We start from the raw sequence: 15,082 nt of genomic DNA, 5'->3' as shown, positions 1-15,082 counted from the left end.
TGCAAGCAACAATACTTTCCCTAAAGTCATATACATCTTTTTGCTTTCTTTTGATTTAAAATATAATTTTTCTAATAAAATTATATATACCCAATACCAGGTTGTTCAGATTCTTCAATTAATTGAGATATATGTATTCTGAAATAACAGAAATTTTCACAATTAAAGATACCACATTTTTATATTACAAAGAATTACACAATTGCTCACAGTTTATCTAGATTTGGCAAATCATTATTGTTGAATCCGAACTCTGAACGAAAAACTTGAACAATACAAAACATCAATAATACAAATAATGCTGTTATTATGAGACGTTGAAAATAACATGATATAATTTTCATTCTTCTTCTGTTTATCATACCTAAAAAGTAAAATATATAGAAAAATTCCTAAAAATGTTAAAATATCTTTAAGATTTAATGTAGGTTTGATAGATTTATTAAACAAAATCATTTATGTATAGGCATAAAAATTTATTATAAACATTAATCATTAGCATTAAAGTTAAACATTAACTTAAATAACACATATTAACATTAACAAAAATATTGAGAATAGAATATTACAGAATATATAAGTACAAAAGTTCAAGTTTAAAAGAGCAACATAGTAGTCGAACAAAATAGTTTAAACACAAGTTCAAAAATAATAAATGAATGCAGCAATATACAATTTAAGTTTTTTAATAAAATTGTTTAAAATTGTATCATGCAACGCTTTTAAACTACATACTTTTATATTTTCCTTGCAGGCAAAGAAAACTATTAAAATTATTAAGACTGAAAACTCAACCTTTTTCTTAGATAAGTTTATGTATCAATTACTACAAAAAGTTTATAGTTGAGAAGTTTCCCTGAAAAATTTGTCTATCAAGTTTCTATTAGCGTAAGCATACATGAAACAAACAATTCAATAACTAAATAAATAACTTTAAATTATGGAATATTGCAATGTGGAAAATAGAATACTTAATGATATTTCTGTACAGAGCTGTCAGGCGTGCGTTACATTCCCCTACTTTGAATGTGGAAATAGGAGAAAAGGACTAGGAGTGGGAAGTGACACCGACCGTACCTCACATCCCACGGTAGTTGCCGCTGCGTATGGACCATCAGGGTGGGGATGGTTGCTTTGGTCACATGCAAGCGTGTGAACCGTACTGAAAGAACGCCACCAAGAATGTGTTGTGTTGCCCTCGCCCTTGCTTTCGACGTCACTATACCCAGGCCTACGCTATGTCATTCCCCACTCCTAGTCCTTTTCTTCCATCTTCCTCTTAAAAATAGAAGAATAAAGCGCACGACTGACAGCTCTGTCTGTTCTTATCACGAGATGCTTCGAATTTATTTTGATTCCTGGATATACACATATACAAGCGTGTGAAAATTAATTATCATGATCATTAGAGATTAAGTTTACACCTTCTGATTGGTAAAAATCTGTTAAAAAAGGTAACTGCAAAATTGTTCTTGAGCATGCTTTCAAGGTTAGAATCCGTGTTGAATTTGCTAATCTTTAAAACTTCACACTCAATGCATTGTCGAGTAGACTGCTTGACATTGGAAAAATATAGTCCGACCTACGGTTCCTTTCACACATTTTTTTTCTCATAACGAGTAAAATACGATGCAATGAAAGAAGAAATTTTTCTAATATATTTTCGTCAATTCGAAGATGATCGAATCACGTTGAAATAGTCGTTACTGCATTAACACTGTTTTTCGTGCACCGATGAATGCACAACAAGGATAAAGAGAGAAATAAAGAGTGAGTCGAATATTTAATCGTCTTACGATACGTCCATCATTATCTTTGCTAGACATGGTCATTGACTGATTTTCTTGAACTTTAAACTTATCGCGTGCATAGTCTTCGCAGAATTAATCGGTTTTTTCTCTGTATAAAATTATTTATAATAAATGTTCCATGGATCGGTGAAAATTTTTATTATAAAATTCCGTCGCTTAAAGAGTAAAAAATAAAATGCACGTATTTCAGTCACAAAGTACAAAAGCAACTCTACCATTAGATTGTACATTAACATATAATCGATCATTTCTAAGACTAATGATATACAAAATGATATTTACAATATCTTCTAACGGTATAATACACTCTGAATTCTGCAATGGCGTAAGCATTGCGTTAAGTAAATTATAATATTGAAGATAATTAAAGAATCGTTTCTAGTACATTATTAGGCAGTTTAAGAATACAATTTCTCAATCACTTAGATTAGTCCAAAACGACACATGTAAATTGTTAAAACACGATTTACATTTATTATCAGGTCAAATGTGTTATTTCTATATTATTCTACGCCTAATGCGATTACGTTATCTACATATTATAAATAGATCTCGAAATCATATTACTACCTTCACCGAGTTGCAACGACCATTTTGTTCTTTCAGATAAAAGCTATGGATCACGCGTAAAGTATTTTTACGAATAGACACTTGCTCGTTACCACCCGGTAGGAGTATAATAATAAACCAATCTATATACTCTTCCCGATGAATGAATGATAAATTAATAAACGATCTACATTCCATGCTATATGAAGAACACTTTACTAACTTGATTAGAATTGAAGTTGTCCGATGCGATTGCACCTCATTCGGCTTTCCGTGGTTTAAAACTGTGCTTCCATGGGATCATGTTAAAAAAGCGTTGCGTCTGCAAATGGAAACGTGTTGGTTATCGTAAGTTTAGCAACAATAGCTTATCTGAATACATGACACAGAATAAATACATTTCTCACGTTATCGTTCTCGTTGTTGCTGTCAATGCATTGCGGCGGTTCTTCGTTCCTCCTCATTATACGCATGGGCCTATCATTGTTGTATATAACGACTAAACAGTCCGGAATTAGGCAAACGATAACGATGATGATGGTCAGAAACCAAAATGTGAGCGACAATATCGATATGTCAAATACTCTTAACATATCGCCGTCGTATCTTCTGTAAAATAGAAAAAAATATGTCAGAGTTATGCAACAAAGTGTAAGGTCTATTGAAATTATGAAGTTGAAAATATTTTTCCTTACTTGTGCATGAATGAATAAATAAAAGTAAATATAATGAACGTTAATTCTGACAATAATACTGTTAATACCAGTGGCAATGTCCAGTAGGAACTACGAAATAGTACCTAAAAGATGGGAGAAAAAAGAATATCGTGTAAAAGGCATTTTGAAATTGAAGTATCTTGTTTAACATACCTGTAGGTTGGCCACTAATGTAACTAAATGAAAGACAAATGTACTAAATGTCCATTGGTCGACCGGTGTGTTATTATACAAAGTAACAGGATTGATGGATATGTACAAGTGGGACATAAAATATATGGTGAGAGTATGCCAAAGCGCTGAAAGAATATATCATATTTATTTCGTGAAATACTCAGTTTGTAGTATTTAGTATTTTCAATACTAATGAATAATTAATTTTTTACCTAGAGCAGTCCATAAAAGGAATTGCCATCTAGATAATAAATAGTTATGTCGATGTAATTTGTATAAGTATGGTTTATTTAAGAGTTCATCAGCAGTGTAATTTTGTTCGAATAGTCCATACGTCAATATTGGTAAAGACGTAAATAATACATTGAAAAGCATTAGGAATAAGGCGTCGTAAAATGCCTGCAAATAGACGAGCTAAACTAGCTTGTTACGAGAATATAACGTAATGATAAATTTGTCTCTACCTGTGCGGAGAAGCCACAATACACGTTGAACAGTAGTTGCGGCGTGATGAAAATAAAATTCTTGTAAAAAAAATATTGCGTTAATATGCTAACTCTCATGTAATACCAGTGACCATGTACTAGCAAAACCTTTTTTAAGAATTTAAATTTGGCTATCGCAAAATCGGAGCACATGGTTGCTTGTCGACCTTCCTTGCCCATTATCCCGATTCCGACGTGCGCTTCTTGTATCATCGAAACATCGTTTCCTCCGTCACCAATGGCAGCAGTGTGCGGTCGATACATAGATCTTTTTATCAAATTTATGATCTGTAAAATTGAAGGAAAATAACAGAGAAACACGTTTGGTTTTATTCTATGAGAAACTTACTTCGCTCTTCTGTAACGGCGTCAGTCTGCAGCAGACGACTGCATTACAGGCCATTGCGATTGATCTGAACTGTTCTGCATGGTTTTTCAATGCAACTGTGATGCTACATCCATCGATCAGCAATCCATACTGTTTATGAGGTTCGAGCTTCATTCTTCGCCTGAAATCATATGGAAATAGGATAATAGTATGGATCAAAGTTTGAACGGTTACACGAGAAACAGCTAAGTTGTACCTACTCAAAATCTGTAAGTTTGAGAAGACAAGTTGCCTCCACGATTGCTTCTAATATTCTCAGTACCTCGGTACCATTCTTGAACTGGCCACAGAGAAATGCTATATTTTCTGCGGTTTCCGCTTTGTCACCAGTCAACACCCATATCTAAACGAAGGTAGAAGTACGAAATGCTAAAAGAAACTTGCTCCGTTTCATTTCATTCTCTGTATTAATGTTACTAACTTTAATTCCAGCCACATGTAAGGATTCGAGCGTTTCTGGCACACCTTCTTGAAGACGATCCTCGACGGCGGTCACACCTAGTAAAGTGAGACCGCTTTCCATCGCGTTGTAAGCTCGTTCCATATATATTGCTCGTTCGATTCCAATTATCTGTCTGGCATGTTCCACTTTCTGTACCAGTTGTTCGTATTCCCTCTGATTCATCTTTTTATACCCGATAACCAAAGTTCGAAAACCCCTCTAAAAGGAAAGGCGTTTATTTTAACGGGGAAGTAAACAGAGGAGACGATGAAATTTTCGGTAGTCTAGTCGACCAACCATAGAGAAATCAGCAACGTGAGTAATAGTTTCGTTAATTTTCCCCGAGACCATTAGTGGAAACATAGCTGAATCCGCCCCTTTGCAATATAGCCAAAAATCTCCAGCCGAATCTTTCACTATTACCGACATCCTCTTGCGTTCTGTGGACGAAAATTTGATGCTTTTTGGGATATATACATTAGAGGTTCTACGATCCTTCGAGTACTAACCGGATGTAAATTCTAAGACTTCGAGCTTGTCGTAAGTCAAAATTTTATTGTCAATTTTTAAGTCAATAACGTCGCTGGTGCTTCTTTGGAAGATGATTCCACACCTGGCAGAGGCCTCGACCAAAGCCTTCTCGTCTGCCGATGTTGCCTAAGTGATCCGATATTTTTAAAAGTTCCAAATGTTACGTTATTACGATTCGACGCATAAATCCACCGTCAGTCGTTATATTTACAGAGAAGATAAATTTGTTTACCTGATACTCTGGCAAGTCCGGATGCATTAGCAGAGAACTGTTCACTTGAATCACCTTCTTTTGTTTGAAGCTTTCTCGAAATTCTTTGCGTCTCGCGGTGATTATCGGTGTTTGACTCGGTGGTGAGATTTGAACCGAATGACACAGGGCAATGCTTATCATAAAATGCCAAATTTCTGGCTGAAATTCAGTCGAAAAATTTATCGAATGCCGGCTTTAAGAAATCGGTAGGTTTGCTCAGAAATGCGGTAATACCTTCCAGGTCGTTAATTTGACAGCCTCGTTCTCGTTCCCGCTAGGAGGCAAGAGATATAGCGATCCATCGCAATCTTTCTCCATATAGGATTTCCCATTGATCGAGCAACGTCGAAACACCATGAGATTTTCGGTGAGCGTGCCAGTCTTGTCCGCGAACAAGTATTCCACTTGGCCAAGTTCTTCGTTCAAATCCGACGTGTTGGCTAATGCTGGTTGATCCGTGGCTTCGTCGTACATGTCGATGTCCCAATTGAAGAAAAACGAACTGAGGAATTTTTGTAATTCTGTAACGAGAAGAAGTTATCAGAGCTTGTCAGATGTTCTTATTTGAATCATGGTCGTGTCAATCTTTTAGGCACGGCTGAATTCTGCATGAGGGTATTTCTCTGGATGGCAGAGTCTGACTCGAACTACGTATAAACTATACAGCACTGCAATGTGTGACGGATAATGCCGTTCTCTACGCGAGTACATTGGAATGAAGTATTTGATGATTAAGTTGAGACTTTCTTTTTAAATATATTACACATACTTTAACTTTAACAATTCACTTTAATAATTAATAATACAATTGGGTATGATATGAAATCAATGTGAAGAAAAAAGAAGTGTGAAACAATGCATATGAAGGCGATTATTTAATTCAAGCGGTGAGTGAGTGAGCTACTAGAGTGAGCCACTATAGTGGCGCGTCGTTCAGAGAAGAGACATCCGCGAAAGCCACTATAATGGCGCGTAGTGCCTAATAGGTTAAGATGAGCCATGTAAACTTTAATCGGTAAAATTGCTATTTCGAGCAATGGTGATTCGGTATTGAGGGACAGACATTTTTGTGGGACGAAATAGAGACGAAGAAAATGATTTTTACCTATGGTCACGTACAATGATATGGGCACGATGTAATTGTACAGGACGGTGAAGCTCAGGAAGTCGGTAACCAGCGAGAAAAAAGTAACATCAGTACTGTCGCCAAGGTACGATTTCCAGTGCGTTGTTTCCTCCATTATGATTTTCATCATACATGATTCCAGCACCTCGACTATCAATAGCACTACGAACGTAGCGATATGTTTATTAATGGATCTGCAAATAAACGCAGACTAGGATAACCTTTGAATTTGGGAATAAAATACCAATTTCCATTTCACGCGAACTCTGTACATTGATGCAATTACTTTTCAGCCGTGGAGAACTTGTTGCTCCTGATCTTGGAATTGAGAGACAACTTTGTGTCGTGACCTGTGTATATCGCACAGCCGATAATGTGATCCGTGTCTTTCAATCTGGACCCACGTAGCAACAAATTGTTAATCGTCAAGTGTCCACTCTTTATTTCATTGTTCTCTTTATTGATTTCCAGTTTTCCATGGAAGCTGTAGAGATCGGACGAAGGATGCTGGCAGGTTACAGTTGCCTCCATGGATGCTATTTGTGGCATGGTCATTTTTGAGGCTATCTTTGGAATCATCACGCTCTAAACAAGCAACGACTTAATAGCTATCATCAACGCGATGAACTTAAAATTCGGTTACGAAGTTATTAAAACTTATCGCTTGCTATTCGATTAAGATAGAGTTACCTTTAAGTTGGTTTCGCCATCGAGATTGGACGTGGTGACGTAGCAACGTTCGGAATCTTCAGTGCTGAAAAGAAGCAAGAGATCACAAGGAATGTCTTGCTCCCGACAGACCTTCACCAAGTCTCCGACTACTACTTGTTGGCAGTGGATGCTCTAAAAATATAAAATAAAATAAAGAATTGGGAAATACGGTAATGACATAAGTTATATTAAATCGCAGGTAATGTCTCCCAACTCATGTTCATCTTCCATTTTATCCACGTTACCTCGACTATGACGTTACTCTGTTACCTTCTTTATCGTCGAGGTTTCTGTCACACGATAAACGCGATAGCACAAAGAACGAGAAACTTGAAATGTTATATATATACTTTTTGTGTCTTTGATGGCTTATCAGTGTAAACTATAATATGCTCTATTGTACAAACCGTAAGTTTTATTTCACGTTTAAGTTCCAGGAGTAACCGGATAAGTATTACGAAACTATTACGCCGATTCAAAGCAATTGTGCTTTTCGATAAGCAACTGCACTCACCTGTATACACTTGTTGCGAATAACTGTGACGAGTGTTCGGTTTACTCGTTGGTCGGCTATGTAACGAAGGTAATCCTCGTAGCCCTGCTTACAGGCGGTTACCAATATGACGAAACTTAGCGGTAGAATGCTGGTTAACGGTGAAATCGGAGATGATATCAACAGAGATATTATCGTCATTACGAGAAAATAGAAATTTGCAATCCGTCTGAATTGCTCAAAGAGATTCTTCGGTATGAAGTTCCATATTGTGTACTGTAAACGAAACAGTCCGGAGATGAATCATCCTATAGAGAAACATGTTTGCCGCTAATTAACTCGCGATACTCACTTTTTGAGAGACGATACGATTGTTTGGAAAAATTGTTTGCTTCGGGTCGTTACTCGGACTGATAGTTATAATCCTATGATCCGTGTATATCGATGTCGCACTACCCTATACAAAGATATTCCGTAATTAAATCCATTGCGAAGAATAATAAGGCGAATCGTTGAAGAGTATGTTGTGACTTGCTTGCACAAATAGTACCACATGGGAAAAAGTATAGGGGGTTCTTAGGAACACTGGCACGCGCAACCATTTCTTCGATTTAAACCATTTTCTGCGAATAAACTGCAATACTCTTTTGCTAAACGATTCTATATCGAGTTGTATGTCTATGTAAGGTAGGTTAATTAAATCATCTATGGGTTGAGTAACATGGTGCATCATCTCATTATTTCATTCCACTTTGTTCTATAATGTCAAATTACCGATCTCTGTTTCAAACATTTCCGCGTGAAGTGGTGAATTGGCAGAAGTTTGACGCCATATCGAGGCTGTAACGTGAAATGCGAGAGAAGTTACCCCTATGATAATCGATTCGATTATTTCATTCTTTTTTTCCCCTCGTGTGATCGTTACGAGGAATAAATCTTTGAAAAATTTGGATAAATTAATTTCGATGATCCGATACTCTGGGGGGACATTTGTATAGCTAATATTGAACACAACCGACGGTGTTGTGGCACTTTTATCTTTCAAGCTACCCCGACAAGAAGCAAAGTATCAAATATCAGTCTCGAGAAGCGAGCAACTTCGTACGAGAAGCTACAGAATATTGACCGAAGCTGGTCGAAGGTGCAAACGTCGAAACAGTCAGGTGTCACGATGACATGACTCCCGGTACAAATGAAATTCAGTAGATTTGGCTAACAATTCCGAAATTTCGAGAGTGGTCGCGTAAATTCACCCGGTTCCCGTTTCTCGATCTCGCATGGGACATGTACACGAATTCACAGTCATATCGTAGTATTCGATCTCTCATCTCGTATATATATCGCTCGTCCAAGTATCGCAATGAGAAAGTACAATTATTCAAAAGCTTCCCATCCACGACATCCGACCCGCACAAATATGTCGCTCGTTTCAAACATAACGATGAGAAAGGTGGTCGTAAGGACAACAAGTACGACTTCGTATTGAATATGACCAACAGTCAATACTTGGATCACATGTACCAAATGTGGAAGAAGAACCCAAAGTCCGTGAACGCATCATGGGATTCCTATTTCAAGTTAATTTACGCTGATAATCCACCAGAATTGACCAATCCATCCACCAATCCATCCACCAAACAATCGGTTGTTCGCGTTGAATCGTCGTCAAACGTGGTACCCGGGAATCTAACTGGTGTACGACACTCAGGTAGGTCTTTTTATAAACTTCGAGGCGTTTATAATATTGCAATACGTTTATCTGACAAAAAATACACGTATCGTAAAAGAATACGTCAGTGTTTTCCTTCTGTATAGCACCTGGATTTCCTCAACAAAGTTCAAGATCGAAATCGGACGGAGACATGCAAGGTGAAAGCTTTATAAGTGGGGCTCTCGATATCAATGCCACCATTCGGGCTTATCAGGTATCTGTCATAAATTACGGCTTAAAGGTGAATGCACACTTCTGCGCGTTGCATTGTGAATCACTCAATTACGGCAAATACGAAAAATAATAGCTGGATTTCGTCAGTTCGATGATCGAATTTATTTCACTGGTTTGCGAAATATCGACATATTTTGACACAGAATAGCGAATCAGCGAGTTGCCTGACGGACTGTTAATTTGTTATTCAACTATTCCATTCGATCAATTCTATTTTGTGTCCACTGTCTCTACTTTGAATGAAATGCAGACGAAGATAATGTTCACGCCAAATCGTGAAGTTTAAGTTCGCCTTAAGAATGCATCTCTTTGGTACATTTATTCTAATAGATAATCAGAAACTATCCGACTTTATTGATTCAAGGCACGTGGCCATTTGATAGCCGATACCGACCCACTGGGCATACAGAATCCAGAATCGCGTAAGCTTCAAGGCACCCCTAACTTACCTCCAGCGATCGTGGTGCGAGAACACTTGAAAGGAATGACAGAGGCTGATATGAACAAGGAATTTCCTCTTGCACGATTCACCGTGATCGGTGGACCCAGACGGAGTCTTCCTTTGCGCGAGATACTGATTAGGTTGAACCAAGTCTATTGCGGACATTTGGGCCTCGAGTACACTTACATCCATGATCTTATTACGGTAGGTTAATTGAGAAAATATAAAGAAACAGTTGTCAAGGTATCACGTAAGGAATTATTTTGTCAAATCTTTTCCAGTTAGATTGGTTGAGAGACAAGTTTGAAGTTCCTGGCGCTTGGGATTTGCCAGCCGAGCACAGGAAACACATTTGGTTGAATATTATGAGAGCAGTGACGTTCGAGGGCTTTCTGGCACGGAAGTTCCCAACTGAAAAGAGGTTTGGTTTGGAGGGTTGCGAGTCTTTCATACCATCGATGATAGAGTGCTTGGAAACATGCGCGGAACATGGTAAAGGCTATAAACATATTAATCTAATCCTTATCAGGAGAGAAGTATAATACAGCAAGGGGTCTATGTAGGAGTAGAAACTGCTGTGATAGGAATGGCTCATCGGGGTCGATTGAACACCTTGATCAACATTTGCTCGAAACCACTGCATCAGCTCCTTACCCAATTCCACCCGATTCCTCTGGAAGGTTTTGGCTCCGGTGACGTGAAGTATCATTTAGGGACGCACGCGGAGAGAATGTTGGAAAGGTGAAAAGTCAAATTGTCGAAGTTGACGAAACTATAACATAATTCAGCTGAGGTGATTTGTAGAACCAAGAAAAAGATTCTCGTCGCTATGATGGCCAATCCTTCTCATTTGGAGGCGATCGACCCTGTCGTAGTTGGCCGTGTGCGAGCTGAGCAAGTAGAAAAGAACGATGCGAAGTGTACGTATGTAAATCGCGAATCTGTTAATGAAAAGAATCAACTTCAAAAATTTATTTATGTCAGTGGGCAAAAGATCGGTGGCTATTTTGGTTCACGGTGATGCAGCATTCTCGGGCCAAGGTGTTTGTTACGAAACTATGCATTTGACCAATTTACCAAATTACACGACTGGTGGTGTCATCCATCTTGTGATAAACAACCAAGTAATAATACACTTTAATTTAATCTACAAACTTGTTTCGTTAATGAATAATCAATTGTTCTAACGATGTCGATGAACTTTAGATCGGTTTCACGACCGATCCCAGGTATTCCCGATCCAGTGAGCATTGCACGGATGTAGCACGTGTTGTAAATGCTCCCATATTCCATATACACGCAGACGATCCCGACTTAGTAACCTATTGTAGCAAAGTTACCGGGGACTATAGGTAACCTTTTATCTGTAACTATGGGGATGATTATTCTGTCGATCATAAATTAATATTGCAGAGCGGAGTTTCACAACGACGTTGTCGTAGACATCGTCGGATATCGAAGATTCGGACATAACGAATTGGATGAGCCGATGCTCACGCAACCTCTAATGTACAAACGGATAAAGCAGCATCCGAATGTACTCGCTATTTATAGCGAAAAACTGTTGAAGGAAGGCGTGATAACCGAAGCATATGCTAAAGAAGTAAAGAAAACATTGAAATGTGACAGCTATTTCGAATTGCCAAGTATCCAGTTGTTCTTCCTCTGCAAATTCTTACTTATTTACAGGAGATCGACAAATATTGGGCCTATTGCGAATCTGAGTTTGAAAAGGCGAAAACTATAGACTCGATGCAATTGAGCGATTGGCACGATGTACCATGGACCGATTTCTTCGCGAATCAAAGCCCACAGAATAAAATACCACCTACAGGCATAGACATAGAAACCATTCAGGCGATTTGCAAAGCCATATCAACTCCTCCGAAAGATATCGAAGCCCATAGTCAGGTATGCGATGATTGTGCCAATAAACTGTAGGGTGCGGTGTACTCTTTCGGAAGTGTGTTTCCGTGTTTCAACATATTAAACGTTTCGATTGATTTTCTCCAAAGGGGACGCGCTGATATCGTATCAGAGTGCCCTCGATGGACGTGATCGGCGAAGGTTTCATCAATTTTCCTGGAGAGATAGGACGATTTTGAGAGTCTCGAACCAGCGAAATAACGAGGAAAGGAACGATTTAATGTATTTCTGCAGGTTTTAAGAGTAATGGATAAGAGAGCACAGTTGATGGAATCTCGACAGGCAGACTGGGCGATGGGTGAATGCTTAGCATTTCTCAGTTTACTGAAAGAAGGTCACCATGTGAGATTATCCGGCGAAGATGTCGAACGGGGCACCTTCTCTCATCGTATTCACATTATTCACGATCAGAGCAGAGATAAAACGTTCAAAAATATTCTGCATGACGTGTTCCCAGGGCAAGCGTTGTACACTGTCACCAATTCTTCGTTGTCCGAATACGGCGTTTGCGGTGAGTCCACTTTCGGCAGAAGAAAATTTTGTTCGCGATAAGAAACCGATAAATTGTTATCGATCATGATTATAGGATTCGAATTAGGATACTCCGCTTATAATCATAACACTCTGACGATCTGGGAAGGCCAGTTTGGCGATTTTGCTAACACGTGTCAGGTACATGTAATTCCAGTTAATCATTTCGGGCATCATTGTCACGCAATATTGTAATTTAATTATAACGGTACAAGGATTCGATATAATCTCTAATATCGTAAAATCGACATTTAAAATTAGTTTTATTTATAGTTATCGCAGATGTTTGTTAATACTGTAATATATTGGAAGCTTTTATACGAACGTGAATATTAGTAACGAGACTTGATAAATTATATCCGTTCAGGTCACTATAGATACTCTTTTGTGCTCCGGACAATCGAAATGGGGTAGACAGATAGGATTAGTTCTCCTGTTGCCACACGGACTAGAGGGTCAGGGACCTGAACATTCGTCCGCGAGGATCGAGAGATTTCTCGAGCTTTGTGACGATGATTACACCCATATTCCGGGAACGGAACCAGGTGCACCTCCTGGCGAAACACCGGAGCAAATTATGACACGGCAATTATTCGAAATAAATTGGATCGTCTGCAACTTAACGACACCAGGGAACCTTTTCCACGCCCTCCGCCGTCAGATTCACATGCCCTTCCGGAAACCGTTGGTTAGTCATACCTTAATCCGTCTAAATCTATTGTCTCTACTGTTCAGTGAAAATCAGGTACGACAGCTTATCCTTTCGACCAGGTTATTATGACTCCCAAATCTTTGCTGCGTCATCCAATGGCCTTATCGTCTTTTAAAGAAATGGAACCCGGTACCTTCTTTAGGCCCATTCTTCCGGATCCTTTAGTTAAACCAGGTATCATACAAAAGGTGTTGCTTTGTAGCGGAAAGATTTATTACGATTTAGTCTCTGAACGACAAGGGAAGAAATTGGAAGATAAAATAGCGATTATTCGTATTGAACAATACTGTCCATTTCCATATCACCTTCTCGCGGAGGAAATGTTCAAGTACCCGAATGCTAAGGTGAAGATCGACCTGGGCTATTTTTCCAAGACAGTTTGAAATATAGCTACGCGATACATGTTTTCAGGTGATGTGGTTGCAAGAAGAGCACAAAAATCAAGGAGCATACACATACGTGAGGGACAGGATAGCGTTAGCCTTAGGAAAGCGTTTGGAAGATATACAATACGTTGGTAGATCACCTTCGTCAGCTCCAGCAACTGGCAGCAAAGTTATTCACATGAACGAGTACAACGAGTATATGGCAACCGCTATGAAATTGGATTGAGTTAATCGAACGTCAAACAGAAGATACATATACTGGTCGCGGCAGCCTAAAAATATAATAGGAAATGTCTGAGATGGCTGGATAGCAGTGCGAATGAATGAGCAAACACTCGATCACGTAATGAATTTATCCTTGATCTTCGCCTTCGACCACTTTTCATCTCGTCTTTACGAAACAGATGCTGGTTTACACTCACCAAAAGGCACAAGTACTTATAGCGCGTCTTCTTGTAACACGAACAAATCCACCCGTCAAGATGATTCCACATCATACTTTCTTTTCACCGTGTGATTGTTCTGGTTCACGATTGCCAAGATATCACAGGTGAGGCAGACAACTATACGAGTAGCCGAGTATAACTGAACTTGAGAAGTCTCTAGGTAAATAGTGCTAATGATCAGCACAGCCTACACGTGCATACTGCATCTAGGTCAATCGTTGTTATCCTTTTTATGTGCTTGTAATATTTTTGAATGAGAAAATCTCATTGTCCGTGGTAATTTGTAATGTGATATTGTGTACACGAATCTCTTACTTTTATACCGAATAAATATAGACAATTTATTGTAATTGTTCTGGTATTTTATATAAGATGACTGACGTTTGCTCTGTTTGATATATATAGATAAATAAATCGGCGCTAAGCTGCGATTAATAGTCCATTTGAAATAACATTGAAACAGATTTTTTTGACGCGTAGAATGCATTAAGGAACTCGAAGTGTAATCAATTCACATAACCTTCCGTTTCATGGCTTTTAACAAGATGCAATTAAACGTGGGTGACCTTCAGTATTCTGCCGCAAGTAACGTTACATACATTTTTATTGTAAATATTTCATATCTTTCATAAACAGAATAGAATCTAACACTGAAATAGTCTTGGATTAGAGTCTACTTGTTTTGTATACGATTGGATCACGTAAAATATCGATAAGAAACATGATTATTCGGCAGGGGAATTTACGAGTTTGCATATCGGATCGAATTTCTTGACATTTTGCATACTTGGATTTATAAAATGCTTGGTAGATAATATGAAGGTAGAAAAATGCTTACCATTATAAATGCGGGCTTAGGAACCGATGCTGTTGCTGTAAATCTTCTCCTTTTTTAGTTGAATCGAGTATTTTCTTTATTTATTTGTTTCACCTACTGTCATCATCCACTCACTATCATCCAAATCACACAGGATATAATAATTTGCTTTCGTGAATCGTTTATAAATTACTATGA

At 38.3% G+C, this 15,082-nt stretch overlaps 3 protein-coding genes across 3 annotated transcripts in view; 1 reads left to right on the top strand and 2 right to left on the bottom strand.

Annotated features, from left to right (window-relative positions):
• Nucleotides 1–1,433, bottom strand: part of LOC108549839 (uncharacterized) — a 3,952-nt gene extending 2,519 nt beyond the window's left edge. Inside the window, exons 1-3 of the mRNA XM_017903401.1 lie at nucleotides 1,078–1,433; nucleotides 211–364; nucleotides 91–138 (exon numbers count right to left, since the gene is read on the bottom strand). Coding sequence (XP_017758890.1) covers nucleotides 91–138; nucleotides 211–362 — 200 coding nt within the window. The 5' untranslated portion in view covers nucleotides 363–364; nucleotides 1,078–1,433. The remainder of the gene's footprint in view (nucleotides 1–90; nucleotides 139–210; nucleotides 365–1,077) is intronic.
• Nucleotides 1,217–15,038, bottom strand: LOC108549840 (probable phospholipid-transporting ATPase IF). Its single transcript, XM_017903402.1, has 20 exons — nucleotides 14,906–15,038; nucleotides 8,032–8,136; nucleotides 7,701–7,955; nucleotides 7,166–7,318; nucleotides 6,762–7,060; nucleotides 6,455–6,669; nucleotides 5,584–5,870; nucleotides 5,329–5,508; nucleotides 5,075–5,222; nucleotides 4,863–5,005; nucleotides 4,545–4,784; nucleotides 4,324–4,466; nucleotides 4,085–4,244; nucleotides 3,715–4,023; nucleotides 3,463–3,649; nucleotides 3,230–3,375; nucleotides 3,056–3,159; nucleotides 2,759–2,969; nucleotides 2,584–2,682; nucleotides 1,217–1,276 (listed from the first exon to the last, which is right to left on the bottom strand). The coding sequence occupies exons 1-19, from the start codon at nucleotides 14,906–14,908 to the stop codon at nucleotides 2,620–2,622; spliced, it is 3,351 nt and encodes a 1,116-aa protein (XP_017758891.1). The 5' UTR covers nucleotides 14,909–15,038; the 3' UTR covers nucleotides 1,217–1,276; nucleotides 2,584–2,619.
• On the top strand, nucleotides 8,902–14,195 carry LOC108549838 (2-oxoglutarate dehydrogenase, mitochondrial). Its single transcript, XM_017903400.1, has 15 exons — nucleotides 8,902–9,387; nucleotides 9,495–9,604; nucleotides 9,989–10,270; nucleotides 10,348–10,558; nucleotides 10,630–10,807; nucleotides 10,871–10,986; nucleotides 11,051–11,190; nucleotides 11,273–11,418; nucleotides 11,480–11,669; nucleotides 11,756–11,977; nucleotides 12,227–12,503; nucleotides 12,579–12,664; nucleotides 12,891–13,211; nucleotides 13,295–13,579; nucleotides 13,647–14,195. The coding sequence occupies exons 1-15, from the start codon at nucleotides 8,964–8,966 to the stop codon at nucleotides 13,845–13,847; spliced, it is 3,189 nt and encodes a 1,062-aa protein (XP_017758889.1). The 5' UTR covers nucleotides 8,902–8,963; the 3' UTR covers nucleotides 13,848–14,195.
• Nucleotides 15,039–15,082: the final 44 nt, after the last annotated feature.

The sequence above is a fragment of the Eufriesea mexicana genome, unplaced genomic scaffold (genome assembly GCF_001483705.2).
Source record: "Eufriesea mexicana isolate 0111107269 unplaced genomic scaffold, ASM148370v2 scaffold2143, whole genome shotgun sequence".
NCBI lineage: Eukaryota > Metazoa > Arthropoda > Insecta > Hymenoptera > Apidae > Eufriesea > Eufriesea mexicana.
This window is presented reverse-complemented; position numbering and strand designations above follow the sequence as displayed.

Coding starts and splice junctions, on each gene's coding strand:
- LOC108549838 (XM_017903400.1), top strand. CDS start 8,964: ATGTACACGAATTCACAGTCATATCGTAGTATTCGATCTCTCATCTCG. Junction 11,978..12,226: donor ATATCGAAGCCCATAGTCAG/GTATGCGATGAT, acceptor GTATTTCTGCAG/GTTTTAAGAGTAATGGATAA. Junction 12,665..12,890: donor ATTTTGCTAACACGTGTCAG/GTACATGTAATT, acceptor ATATCCGTTCAG/GTCACTATAGATACTCTTTT.
- LOC108549840 (XM_017903402.1), bottom strand. Junction 4,024..4,084: donor CGCCGTTACAGAAGAGCGAA/GTAAGTTTCTCA, acceptor TCAATTTTACAG/ATCATAAATTTGATAAAAAG. Junction 3,376..3,462: donor CCTTTTATGGACTGCTCTAG/GTAAAAAATTAA, acceptor ATATTCTTTCAG/CGCTTTGGCATACTCTCACC.